This window comes from Schistocerca nitens, chromosome 5, assembly GCF_023898315.1.
Source record: "Schistocerca nitens isolate TAMUIC-IGC-003100 chromosome 5, iqSchNite1.1, whole genome shotgun sequence".
Lineage (NCBI taxonomy): Eukaryota > Metazoa > Arthropoda > Insecta > Orthoptera > Acrididae > Schistocerca > Schistocerca nitens.
In genome coordinates this window covers 462651325-462664214 of record NC_064618.1, presented here as the reverse complement: position 1 = coordinate 462664214, position 12890 = coordinate 462651325, and the positions used below count along the sequence as shown (strand labels likewise).

The 12890-nt window shown below is 43.9% G+C and overlaps 1 protein-coding gene and 1 non-coding gene across 2 annotated transcripts in view; both read left to right on the top strand.

The window, feature by feature from the left end:
- Nucleotides 1–12890, top strand: part of LOC126260530 (L-lactate dehydrogenase-like) — a 326171-nt gene that overhangs the window by 110032 nt on the left and 203249 nt on the right. The window contains exon 3 of the mRNA XM_049957863.1: nucleotides 676–793. Within this exon, the coding sequence (XP_049813820.1) occupies nucleotides 676–793 (118 nt within the window). The remainder of the gene's footprint in view (nucleotides 1–675; nucleotides 794–12890) is intronic.
- Nucleotides 10800–10874, top strand: Trnas-cga (transfer RNA serine (anticodon CGA)). The gene has a single exon. It is a non-coding gene; the product is annotated as a tRNA-Ser (tRNA).

Genomic DNA, 12890 nt, shown 5'->3' with positions numbered 1-12890 from the left:
TCCTGCGTATATCTCGCGAAGACACCATGAGGGTAAAATGAGAGAGATTAGAGCCAACACAGAGGCATACGGATAATCTTTCTTTCCACGAACAATACGAGAATGGAATAGAAGGGAGAACCGATAGAGGTACTCAAAGTACCCTCCGCCACACACCGTCGGGTGGCTTGCGGAGTATGGATGTAGATGTAGATGGATGTAGAATCGCTTTTCTTGTCTTAGAGTATATTTGCTACTTGCAGAAACCAAAGCTCATCAATGTCCCCGATAGCCAGTTTCCGAGAATCTGTGGTGGGTGTCTGGTACGGTTTGCTCATGGTACTTGCCCTGCCCAGAATCCAAGTACCTAGTATCCTTAATGTATTTTTAAGAACTGCACAGAAGAGGCATATTATTATCGGTAGCACAGTGCATTTGCAATTGTGCAAATACATTTTTGTGCCTGCAAGCGTAGTCGTCATATGAGTCTTTACTTTTTATGATAATTTGATGGCATTTAAATGGGACTGCGTTCTATGACGTAAATTTCGTTGTCGTTGGTGTAGGATGTTTCAGTCCCGCAATTTTCACGAGCAACTTTATTTGGAATCACGTGTGTCATCGCTTAAGAGAGAGACAAGACTCGAGGACGGAGAGTGAGGCTTTAAATGATATGGTTGTGTGTGTGTGTGGCAGGAGCTGTGCAGCGAGCTGGCACTGGTGGACGTGATGGCGGAGAAGCTACAGGGGGAGACCATGGACCTGCAGCACGGCGCGCCCTTCCTGCGACATGCCAAGGTCGTCTGTGGCACAGGTAGCTGCAACAAGATCCCTTACAACGCTGTAGCTTGCTCATTGCTTTTGGTTTCGATCTTCCCTACCTACAGATTAGAAGGACCTCACCTGATGATCTGCTGCTCTCTGGACCATGATGCCATCAGATTTTTCTTCATGTACTGCAGGGATTTCGGTTGCTGATTGAAATTAATTGGTTAAGGATGAGAACAGGGGGAGACTACAGGCAAATAACAGGCAGATAAAAGCAATTAAAATTGCTGCACAAAGTAGAAATGCAGATGATAAACGGGTCTTCATTGGACAAATATATTATACTAGAACTGACATGAGATTACATTTTCACGCAATTTGGGTGCATAGATCCTGAGAAATCAGTACCCAGAACAACCACGTCTAGCCGTAATAACGGCCTTGATACGCCTGGGCATTGAGTCAAAAAGAGCTCGGATGGCGTGTACTGGTACAGCTGCCCATACAGCTTCAACACGATACCACAGTTCATCAAGAGTAGTGACTGGCGTACTGTGACGAGCCAGTTGCTCGGCCACCATTGAGCAGACGTTTTCAGTTGGTGAGAGATCTGGGGAACGTGCTGGCCAGGGCAGCAGTCCAACATTTTCTGTATCCAGAAAGGCCCGTACAGGACCTGCAACATGCGGGCGTGCATTATCCTGCTAAAATGTAGGTTTTCGCAGGGATTGAATGAAGTGTAGAGCCACGGGTCGTAACACATCTGAAATGTAACGCCCACTGTTCAAAGTGCCGTCAATGCGAACAGGAGGTGACCGAGACGTGTAACGAGTGGCACCCCATACCATCACGCCGGGTGATACGCCAGTATGGCGATGACAAATACACGCTTCCAATGTGCGTTCACCGCGATGTCACCAAACACGGTTGCGACCATCGTGATGCTGTAAACAGAACCTGGATTCATCCGAAAAATTGACGTTTTGCCATTCGTGCACCCAGGTTCGTCGTTGAGTACACCATCGCAGGCGCTCCTGTATGTGATGCAGCGTCAAGGGTAAGTGCTGCCATGGACTCCGAGCTGATAGTCCATGCTGCTGCAAACATCGTCGAACTGTTCGTGCAGATGGTTGTTGTCTTGCAAACGTCCCCATCTGTTGACTCAGGGATCGAGACGTGGCTGCACGATCCGTTACAGCCATGTGGATAAGATGCCTGTCATCTCGACTGCTAGTGATACGAGGCCGTTGGGATCCAGCACGGCGTTCCGTATTACCCTCATGAACCCACCGATTCCATATTCTACTAACAGTCATTGGATCTCGACCAACGCGAGCAGCAATGTCGCGATACGATAAACCGCAATCGCGATAGGCTACAATCCGACCTTTATCAAAGTCGGAAATGTGGTGGTACGCGTTTCTCCTCCTTACACGAGGCATCAAAACAACATTTCACCAGGCAACGCCGGTCACCTGCTGTTTGTGTATGAGAAATCGGTTGGAAACTTTCCTCCTGTTAGCACGTTGTAGGTGTCGCCGCCGCCGCCAACCTTGTGTGAATGGTCTGAAAAGCTAATCATTAGCATATTACAGCACCTTCTAACTGTCGATTAAATTTCGCGTCTGTAGCACGTCATCTTCGTGGTGTAGCAATTTTAATGGCCAGTAGTGTATATTTCTCGTAAACGCATTGGAATGAGAAATACTCTTGATATAGATAGATGGTAATTAACCAATCCTCCATTTTGGATAACACATGCGACCCACAGGCTTGCTGCAGACATGCATGCATAACTGAAGGAACATTGCACCATACTTCTTCACAACACAGGCAGTGCAATTTCATATTTATTGGCCAACACCGGGGCTGCGACTTCCAAATAAAGTATCTCCCCTGTATGTGAATAAAATTAATGGGATGCATGGATACAGGTATGACACATGTACTCAGGTAGCCAAAGCGATTAAGGCAACTGCCCACGTTAAGTGGGAAATCGAGGTCCAAGTCCCAATCTGGCACAAATTTTCCATTCCAATATTCAGCTGGAGTTGGATGATACTCGGAAATGCGAATACTTTTAACGTCTTTCATAGCAGCTGTAGTCAGTGTCTCGCCTTTTCCTTAGGATATGCATGCATGTCTGAACAAACATTGCATGATATTTCTTCACAGAACAGGTGCCAGAAGCTTGGAGTGCTGTTATCGCGGCCCCTGGGTCATCAGGTTTTCCATAGGTATGCAGATTAGACCGATGCTGAATCTATGACCCAGTTCATATAAAAGGAGAGATTGCCCTCAAAAAGGTAAAGAGCTACTTGTAAAATCATCTGCCACCCACATTGAAAAACGTTATTTGATAACTTCCAGAACTCGTTGGGGTGTGGGTATTTCAGATGAATAATTTACTTAGGGGTTGCTGAATGGTAGAGGCTGATCTGGTAAAATAATATTTATTCAAACAGTGTGTGAAAATTACTCAGGGTACATAAACGTAGAGGTTATAAAACAATTTGAGAATGAATTTACATAATTAATATAGAACAAAGATAAGAAAATGAATGATTGTTTGGGTCGCCACCTCCATGTTGCTGGACAATTACCGTTGAGATGGTGCCCAGACATGTAAAGGACATGAATTATGCTTTCAACTGTGTTTGCTAAACTTTAAAATTACACAGAAGAAGATATGAATTCGTGTAGAGTACACTAACTATTGAATAAAGGAAGAAACATCCTTAGGCGGATGAGCTTTAACTCGATAACGAAATAAAACATGAGTGGTTAAAAAAATTCCATTGAAGCAAGAAATAGATTCCTGGAAAACTTGTATATCAGTGCATGAACAAAGCAAAGAAATAGAAACAGGGAATGAACTCGTCTTCCCCCAATAAACCGTGATTTTAGAAGTCGGGAGCGCGCGCTGCAAATGCGGCCTTACCATGACTGCGGCCATGTTGCCCTGCGCCGAACTGCCGGGCGCTGCTAACGATTGCTGGAGTGAGCCAATGTCATGTGACTGCGAATCGGGGATCTTGTTATCCTCCTGATTACTCGTTCCAGATGCGCGTACGTTCAACGTGAAACTTGAAAGACTTGGTAAAAAAAAAAAAAAAAAGCGCACGGAGTCCAGAGTAGCATTACCAAGCAGAAGTTTGACTCAAAATATCCATACGATCCCGAATACGAATGCCTCTCCAAATCTTGGTAGCCTTCCTTCAGACCTCGCAAATGCACTGCGAAAAATCTTTTCTAGTCAGTCCCAGAAAGGTCTTAAGTGCTCTTCCAAAAAGGGGTCTGTAAGCCCCTTCCTACTTAGCTCCCATCATAAAGTTAAAATGTACCCACGAATGACATACGTGTATATGGAAACTTGTTGCATCATACAAACATGGTACACGATTGCACAACTGTTTACATCTGCTGGAAATATTCTCATAATATGTACCTTACTTCTTCCGAAGGAAGGCAGTCTTCAGTCAGAAGACTGGTTTGAAGCAGTTCTCCTCGCTAGTTGATCCAGTGCATGCCTCTCGATGTCTGTATAACTACTTACATCCCGCCACCTCCTCTTCCTCAAATACATACACTTCCTTCCATCATCAAACTGATGATTCCTTGGTGCCTCATTATGTATCCTGTCAACAATCACTTCTTTTAGTCAAGCAGTGCCACAAATTTCTTATCTTCCGAATTCGATCCAGTACTTCCTCAATTCTTACTCGATCTACGCGTCTAATTTTCAGCACTCTTCTGTGCATCCCATTTCAAAAGCTTCTGTTCTCTTCTACTCTGAACTGGCGTCCAAGTACAGCTCCTGTAGAAGTCTACACTCCAGACAAATATCTTTGGGAAAGACTTAGTGACAAATTTATATTCCATTCTAACTTATTTCTCTCTTTCAGGAACGCTTCTCTGGCAGTTGGCCAGTAATCACTTTAAATCCTCTATACTTCTGCCATCGTGAAACTCATCTACTACTTTTTGCGTCCCATTTTCTCCTAATCTAATTCTCTCACCTTCGACTATTCAATTACCATTTTTTAACTTTCGTTGTGTTAAATTTACAATCTCTTTTTTTAACACTGTCCGTTCCATCCAAATGCTCTCCAAAGTATTTTTCTGTCTCAGACAGAATTATATCATCATTGGGAAACCTCAATGTTTTTATTCCTTAATTCCATTTCCACTTTTCTTCTTGGTTTCCTTTACTGCTTGCTCAACATTTAATAGCAACGGGGTAAGCTATAATGCTGTTTCACAAGTTCCCAATTGGTACTTTCATTTCACGCCCTTTGTCTTTTATAACTATAGTCTGATTTCTGTACAAATTGTACATTACCTTTCACTCTCTGCCTTTCATCAAAGAGAGGATATTATGACGAGGTTTCAAGTCAGCACCGTTAGATGTCAGCTGGTGGAGCTGAAGAGGGAGGGGTGGCGTTTACCACTGTTTTAGGCCGGACGCACCACTCCGTCCGTTCTTTGTTCCTGAATCCCAATTAAATGATCAAATATTTTTCTGTATCCACGATATTAACTTTTTTGCATAATGATTTTGATTTGCCTTAATGAGAGCTATACTGAGGTGACAAGTCATGGGATACCTCCTAACATTCTAATATCGTGCCGGACCTCTTTTTGACCGGCGTAGTGGAGCAGTTTGACGTGTCATCGACTCGACAAGTCGTAGGAAGTCCTGTGCAGAAATATTAAGCCATGCAGCCTCTACAGCCGTCCTTAATTGTGGAGATGTCCCCACTGCAGTATTTTGTGCACGAACTGACCTCTCGATTATGTCCCGTAAATTTTCGGCAGGATTTATGTCGGGCGATCTGGGCTGCCAAAACACTCTCTCGAACTGTCAATAATGTTCTTTAAACCAATCGTGACAGTTGTGACCTGGTGACATTCATAAAAATTGTCATTGTCATTGTTGTGGCCGAGTGGTTCTAGGCGCTTCAGTCTGGAACCGCGCGACCGCTACGGTCGCAGGTTCGAATCCTGCCTCGGGCTTGGATGTGTGTGATGTCCTTAGGTTAGTTAGGTTTAAGTAGTTCTAAGTTCTAGGGGACTGATGACCTCAGATGTTAAGTCCCATAGTGCTCAGAGCCATTTGAACCATTTCGGTACATGAAGGCTATGAAAAACTGCAAATGGCTTTCCAGTGGCCGAACGTAACCAGGACCCACCCCATTCCATGTAAACACAGCCCCACAGCATGAGGGAGCCACGACCAGCTTGCATAGTGCCATGTTGACAACTCAAGTTCATGGCTTCGTGGTGTCTGCGCCATGTTCGACCCCTACCATCAGCTCTTATCAACTGAAATCGGGACTCACGTGACCAGGCCACGGGTTTCCAGTCGTCTTGGGACCAATCGATATGGTCACGAGCCTAGGAGAGGTGCTGCAGGCTATATGCTGTTAGCAAAGGCACTCGCGTCGGTCGTCGGCTGCCGTAGCCCAAGAACACCAAATTTCTCCGCACCGTCGTAACGGATACGTTCGTCGTACAACTCACATTGGTTTCTGCAATTATTTCACGCAGTATTTCTTGTCTGTTAGGCCGCCGCTCTACGCAAACAGCACTGCTCTCGGCCGTTACGTGAAGACTGTCGGCTACTGCGTCTTCCGTGGTGAGAGGTAATGCCTGAAATTTGGTTTTCTCGGCACATTTTTGACACTGTGTATCTCGGAATATTGAATTCCCTAACCATGACTGAACTGGAATGTCCCATGCGTCTGGCTCCAACTATCATTCTGCGTTCAAAGTCTGTTAATTCCCGTCGTGTGGCCATAATCACATTTAATTCCTTTTTGGTAAAACGATCAAAATCGGTTACGGATGTTTGACGAGTTGTTCCTAATGTCGACAATAGATGGCACCTTTCGTTACTGTGAGAAAGAGGTCAACAAAAGGGTTTGTCTGTACGACGAAAGCTGCCGTCGCTCTCACATCAAAACCAATCCAAAAAGTGCACCGTGTACAATGGCTCATACTAATAGCAAAAGCAGCCATCACTATCCAGAGTGTGTCAACGGAAATGGGTGCAAAGTGTCTGGTTAATTAAATCTTAAAACCCATCTAGTGTGCAAGATTCCGACAAGAAACAAACTCGTTGGATGCGACCTTCAAAATGTTATTGGAGGAGAAAGTTTTGGGTAATGTCGAGGGTACTCCATTAGTACACGCAAGGTGTACAGGAGAACGTGTCTGAAATGTAGAAAGCGTAAGAGAGGTATTGGCTGCGAGGGCAGCTCGTGAGTTGTGCCTGCATAGCTCAGCCGGTGAAGCATTTGGCAGCGCGAACCAAAGATTCCAGGTTAGAGTCCCAGTGCGGCACACAGTTTTAGTCTGCCAGGAACACTGACATCTGTGCACACTCAGCTGCTGAGTGAAAATTCATTCTGGGAATAATCCCCTATGCTGTGGCTAAGCCATAGTCCTTTCTGGCACGAATACTATAGCAGAACCGACGTAAGAAGATCCCTGACAGCTAAAATCGCTGTTGCCAGCTTTCAGCTGTGTAGCGCTGACGGATACAGTCGAAAACAATGGTTGTCGATATAGCTGCTACCACACTGAGGCACTGCCATATGTTTACAAAATCGCGTTGCGTAATTGGTTGAAGCAGTCGTGGAGCCCAGCCCACTGCAACTGTCAGCGATCTTCCTTAAGCAGAATCGAACTTGCAGTCATGGTATGTGGCGGAAGTAGAGCTGTGAGGGATAGCTCAGTAAGTAGATGCCGAAGGCAAACTTTCCGGATTTGACACCTCATCCACCGAACAAATATAATCAGCAGGTATTTTCATACCTGTGCAACTACATTGCCCGTCAGAAACGTTGTCACCAAACGTGTAATTCGTTTGGTTTCCTAGAACCGAACAAGAGAACGATATAAAAATTGGAATTGGGACGGTAGTAAGAATCGAACCCGAGCCAAAGGCTGAGCAGTCTCGTGCCCCATCATCTACACTATGAGAACAACTGACACTAACCTTGTCGGGCAGGCCGTTTGAATTTGCGCGGGCAGCGGGCTGATTGGCAAACTTCAATGATAATTAACTCGGGAACGTCGCAACCGTATCATATTTTTTTCTTAATAAATGTTTCTCAGTGCCAACTACACTGCAGCACCCTCACAACCTTTTCAGACTGTTTCTGACCACCCTGTGGAGTCACCAGTGAATATAAATTTGTACTACTCTAATGGATATTGCCTTAGATTTCATCTTACATACGATAATATGTTCACCAAAATATTGAAAGTAACTTACGTGTATTCTTATTTTCTTAGTCGTTATTAAATCTACTCCTGAATTACCCCTGTTTGATTTTGTATTTCTGGACAGAAGTTTTGTTCTTCGTGCCACCGCACTTTGATAATTTCCGCTATATCTAACTTCAACCTACGCATTTCCCTTTCAAATTCTCTAATATAACTACCCGATTATGGGATGTAATATTTGAGGCTCCAGCCCGTAGAATGCTAGTTTTGTTTTCCTGATGACATTCTTCTGAGTAGTCCCCGCCCGGAGATCCGAATGGAGGATTATTTTAGTTCTAGAATATTTTACCCAACATTCCATCATCATTTAACCATACAGTAGAACTGCATTCCCCCGGGAAAAAAATATGTTTGTAGTTTCCCCTAGCCTGCATCCGTTTGCAGTACCAGCACAGCTAGGCAGTCTTGGCTAACGTTACAAGGCCCCTGAAAACTATTGAAAAGGCTGCTTGCCTCTCTTCAGGAAGCCACTCCACAGATTCCCTTCTGTCGTGGTTATACCTAGAATACAGTACTTGTGTCGCTGAGGCAAGCAAGGATTCCACCTCGGCAAAGGTTCCTGGCAAGATGAACTGCGATGTCCGGAGAAGTGCCTACCTGCGGAGCAAACTGTATACCTGGTACTGCTGCCGTAACAGCAACAGGCGCGCCAAAGGCTAATCACTGTTTTTCGAAGGAGACGAGCGAAAATCTATTTTTATTGCTAATCATTCTTGAGAGGTGATCACTTGCCACAGACATCAGGTAACCGGCTATCTATTAGACCACGTGAAATTACATACTACCTTTAGATACGTTAGAAATGCTTATACAATAATAATTTTGCGAGTAAAACTTTAGCAGTGTGCTGAAGCCAGTTAAACATATGTTACGAGTACATACTTATGCTGACCGTCTGCATTGCAGTATCATTTATATTTGTTACTTCAGATCATAAAACTTGCCGTATTGTACATTAAAAAAGATTATTTAAGAAAAAATTTGCTAAGTATGGGATTGCAGCTGGCAACAGGTGATGCTGTCTTATACAGGGTGAGTTAGGAGGAAAGGTACACGCTTTGAGAGATGAAAATATTAGTGATTCTGAACAAAAAGCTTTATATGGACATATGCCCTATTCCGTATGGTTTCCGATATAGAACACATTTAGTATTACTTTTGTACGCTTTTCTTGAGTAACTCGAAAACCGCACTCTCCAGCGAAAACGTGTCGCTGTAGAATTAAACTACTTTAAATTTCTTACAAAAAATGTCCTATTCATTGTTTTCTCGCGAAGAGAGCGCGAGAATATTGAAAATCTCGCGCCAAGCGCATGCGTTTAGCTTAGGTAGTTTTTGCAAGCCAATTTGGGGTAGTTTCCTAACTTGATAGACCACAAGTGTCCGTATCAAATTGTTCGTCTCAACTTCCTCTACACTATTGTGGTATGTTATAAACAATAACATTGTATGAGTAATACAGAAAAAGTAACAAATGAGTTCTATCCTGACGGTCGCAGGTTCGAATCCTGCCTCGGGCATGTATGTGTGTGACGTCCTTAGGTTAGTTAGGTTTAAGTAGTTCTAAGTTCTAGGGGACTGATGACCATAGATGTTAAGTCCCATAGTGCTCAGAGCCTTTTGTTCTATCCTGGAAACCATTTGGAATAGCGCTTAAGTCCATATGAAATTTTTTGTTAAGTATCACTAATACTGGAGGTCCTCAGAGCATGTACCTTTTCTCCTGACTCAACCTGTATAATAAAATAGTGGTACTAGTGAGAGAACTGCGTTCGATAAAGATAATCATGACGTTACAAGCAGGAAGATACATTGGGCATAATAAAATATAAGTGTGTACGACATGATGTAGAGCTGAATATGTAATTGAACTTAAGCTCTGTTATTAGATCCTAGCCTAAACAACACATCGGAAATTGCTGCAGATTTCAAAGTAAATTGTACGCCATAACAAGTAATGCATCTCATTCAAGTGAAAGTCGTTGCATTGGTTGCAGTTTAAGTGCAGCTAATTACGGAGGTCCAGTGTGGGTTGCAATTATCGTATGGTAACGGACTTTGTAGATATGCTAATACGTTAATGTGAAACCGATTTACGCTGGGAACAAATTATTTCCAACTTTGGCCCCCAGGCAGTCTGGCGCTGTACAATATCTCGACGATGTTTCCGGTGCTCATATTGAACATTTTGTGTAAGTGTCGGTTAATAATGAAATCAACATTAAGCCTTTCTCACCCTTTTTTTGATCTTTTCTGACCATGTACCTTTTCTAATCCGTTATTTACAGACACATTTCTACACGTCATTCTTGCATTCACAGCGCTAGATTTCCACCTGGTGGCCAATATTGGAATTAGTTTTTTTCCGGTGCAAATCGGTTCCGCATTAGTGCGTTAGAATAGCTACCAAGTTTAGCTGCCATACGACAATTACAGCCTACACTGGATCTCTGTGCGTAGCTGCACTTTAATTGTAACCATCTGGTAACATCCCAACAAATCCCATTTAGTTCATATATTTTGCACAAGAGGCGGTGCATATGCAACGATTCTAAACTAGAATGAGATTTTCACTCTGCAGCGGAGTGTGCGCTGATATGAAACTTCCTGGCAGATTAAAACTGTGTGCCGGACCGAGACTCGAACTCGGGACCTTTGCCTTTCGAGGGCAAATGCTCTACCAACTGAGCTACCCAAGTTTGGAAGGTAGGAGACGAGGTACTGGCAGAAGTAAAGCTGTGAGGACGGGGCGTGAGTCGTGCTTGGGTAGCTCAGTTGGTAGAGCACTTGCCCTCGAAAGGCAAAGGTCCCGAGTTCGAGTCTTGGTCCGGCACACAGTTTTAATCTGCCAGGAAGTTTCGATTCTAAACTAGTTCAGTAGATTATCGAGAAAAGGCACTACCACTGTCCCTATTTATCGTTGCCAACCAGCTTTCCTTCCATCCGGGTTAATACTAAAGTTCTCCCAATTTCGCGCAATCATGAATCCTGAGAAAGACTGGGACCAGTAGGATAGAAACTTGCACAGAGGAAAGGGAAAGAAAACGAGTGTGGGGTCTGGTCGGCCCTGAGTGAGGCGCGTGGCGAGGTGTCAGTGTCAGTGGCGTGTGTGGGCGGCGCGGCGTGGCATTACGGCTGCTGACTGCGGACTTTCACACGACGGTCACTCTGCCTTTGTTCCGCGTCGCACCGCGTGTCCGCGGGATTTTCGCACGACCCTCCGCCTTCTTTACGCGTCGGTATCCGCACTCGGTGGGTGGCAATATATATGATGTGTCAGCAAAGAGAACGGCTAGCAGTCTCATTATTCACGAGCGACTGCAACACTTGGCTAGCGCGGGCCATCGTCGTCGCCGGCGGTTTTTCTTGGAAGGCTCTCGCCTTTTCTTTCGGCCTGACGCTTCTGTGGGAGAACGCTAGGGCGTCGGCCTCTGGACTGGAGGTTGCTAGATTTGATACGGCGGACTGAGAATGGTCCTATGCTTTAGCTTAACCACGTGCCACGTTACGCCTTTCAGAAATCCTTACACGAGATAAATCATATAAATAACAACACCCACAGTAATCCATAAAGAGTTCAAGATGGTGAAACAGCATTATGGCCAGAGGGGGAGTTTTATGCTATACTTATATTTATGTATGTGGTGTGTTCTTTCGGACTCCACGTATATTAATTATGCACCTTGACGTCAAATAAATGACACCGTCAACGCGGATGCACTCTTCGTTGGACCTGTTGCGGGAATCAGATGAGTTTGCGAACAATGAGGATAATGGACAGGCGATACTACGTATGTAGTGTGGTTCGACGGGAAGCACACTTGGGTAGCCGAAGTTGTTAAGTTGAACAGCAGCGATAGATGACAAATCTAGATTCGAGTCCCGGTCTGAAAAAAGTTTTCGCTTGTCGTCATTGGATTTATTTCATTGCCTAATTTCAGATGACGTCGTCATTTCTCTTTCGTCATTATGCTGTTGTTGTTGTTGTTGTTGTGGTCTTCAGTCCTGAGACTGGTTTGATGCAGCTCTCCATGCTACTCTATCCTGTGCAAGCTCCTTCATCTCCCAGTACCTACTGCAACCTACATCCTTCTGAATCTGCTTATGCTATACGAATAATTCTATAAATTTTCTCATTTACCGAGAAACACATGGAACAATATCTTTTATTTTTATGGAACGATGTACTTCGAGATGGAGAATAAATTCATTCAGTAAGTGTCAACTGTGGAACTTCTGGCCTGGATACGTGGAACTCCTCTAAAAAATTGAAGCTTAAGTGTACTGGCTGTGAACTGTTTAAGTTCAGCTTCCTCGTGAACACAACTTAATAGGACTGATGTTGCGCTGTATCAACAGACTTCGACTTCGCGTTTAACGGAGTTCCCAGCTTTTTCTGGAAAAAGTTTCATTATTATCGTTAACATGTCCTATATAGTTGCACATCCCTTTTCACGAGCTACCAAATTCCGTTTAAAACAAAATTACCAGTATTAATCAAATTGAAAAATACTCGTCCTTAGCCTTTAATGAAGTGCTGAAAATTTCGTGTAAATGTCTTTGCACTATATATAACATTATTATGCGCATTTATATTTACTCTTATTTCGATTGGTTCGTGTCTGCAGCCAGCATTATAGGATTGATTTTGTCCGTTATGAACAAAGTTGAAGTGACGTTTGTTGTGAAAACAAAAGAGGATATTTCGGCAGGACCTGTAAACAGCGGAGATTTATTTTCTTGGAATAAATATATTGTCGTAATACAGCTGTCATTCCTCTGTAGGATATCGCCACTTATTTACAGCACAGTGCACCAAATCATTCACAGGTGTTTGCCAAAGTTGTAGC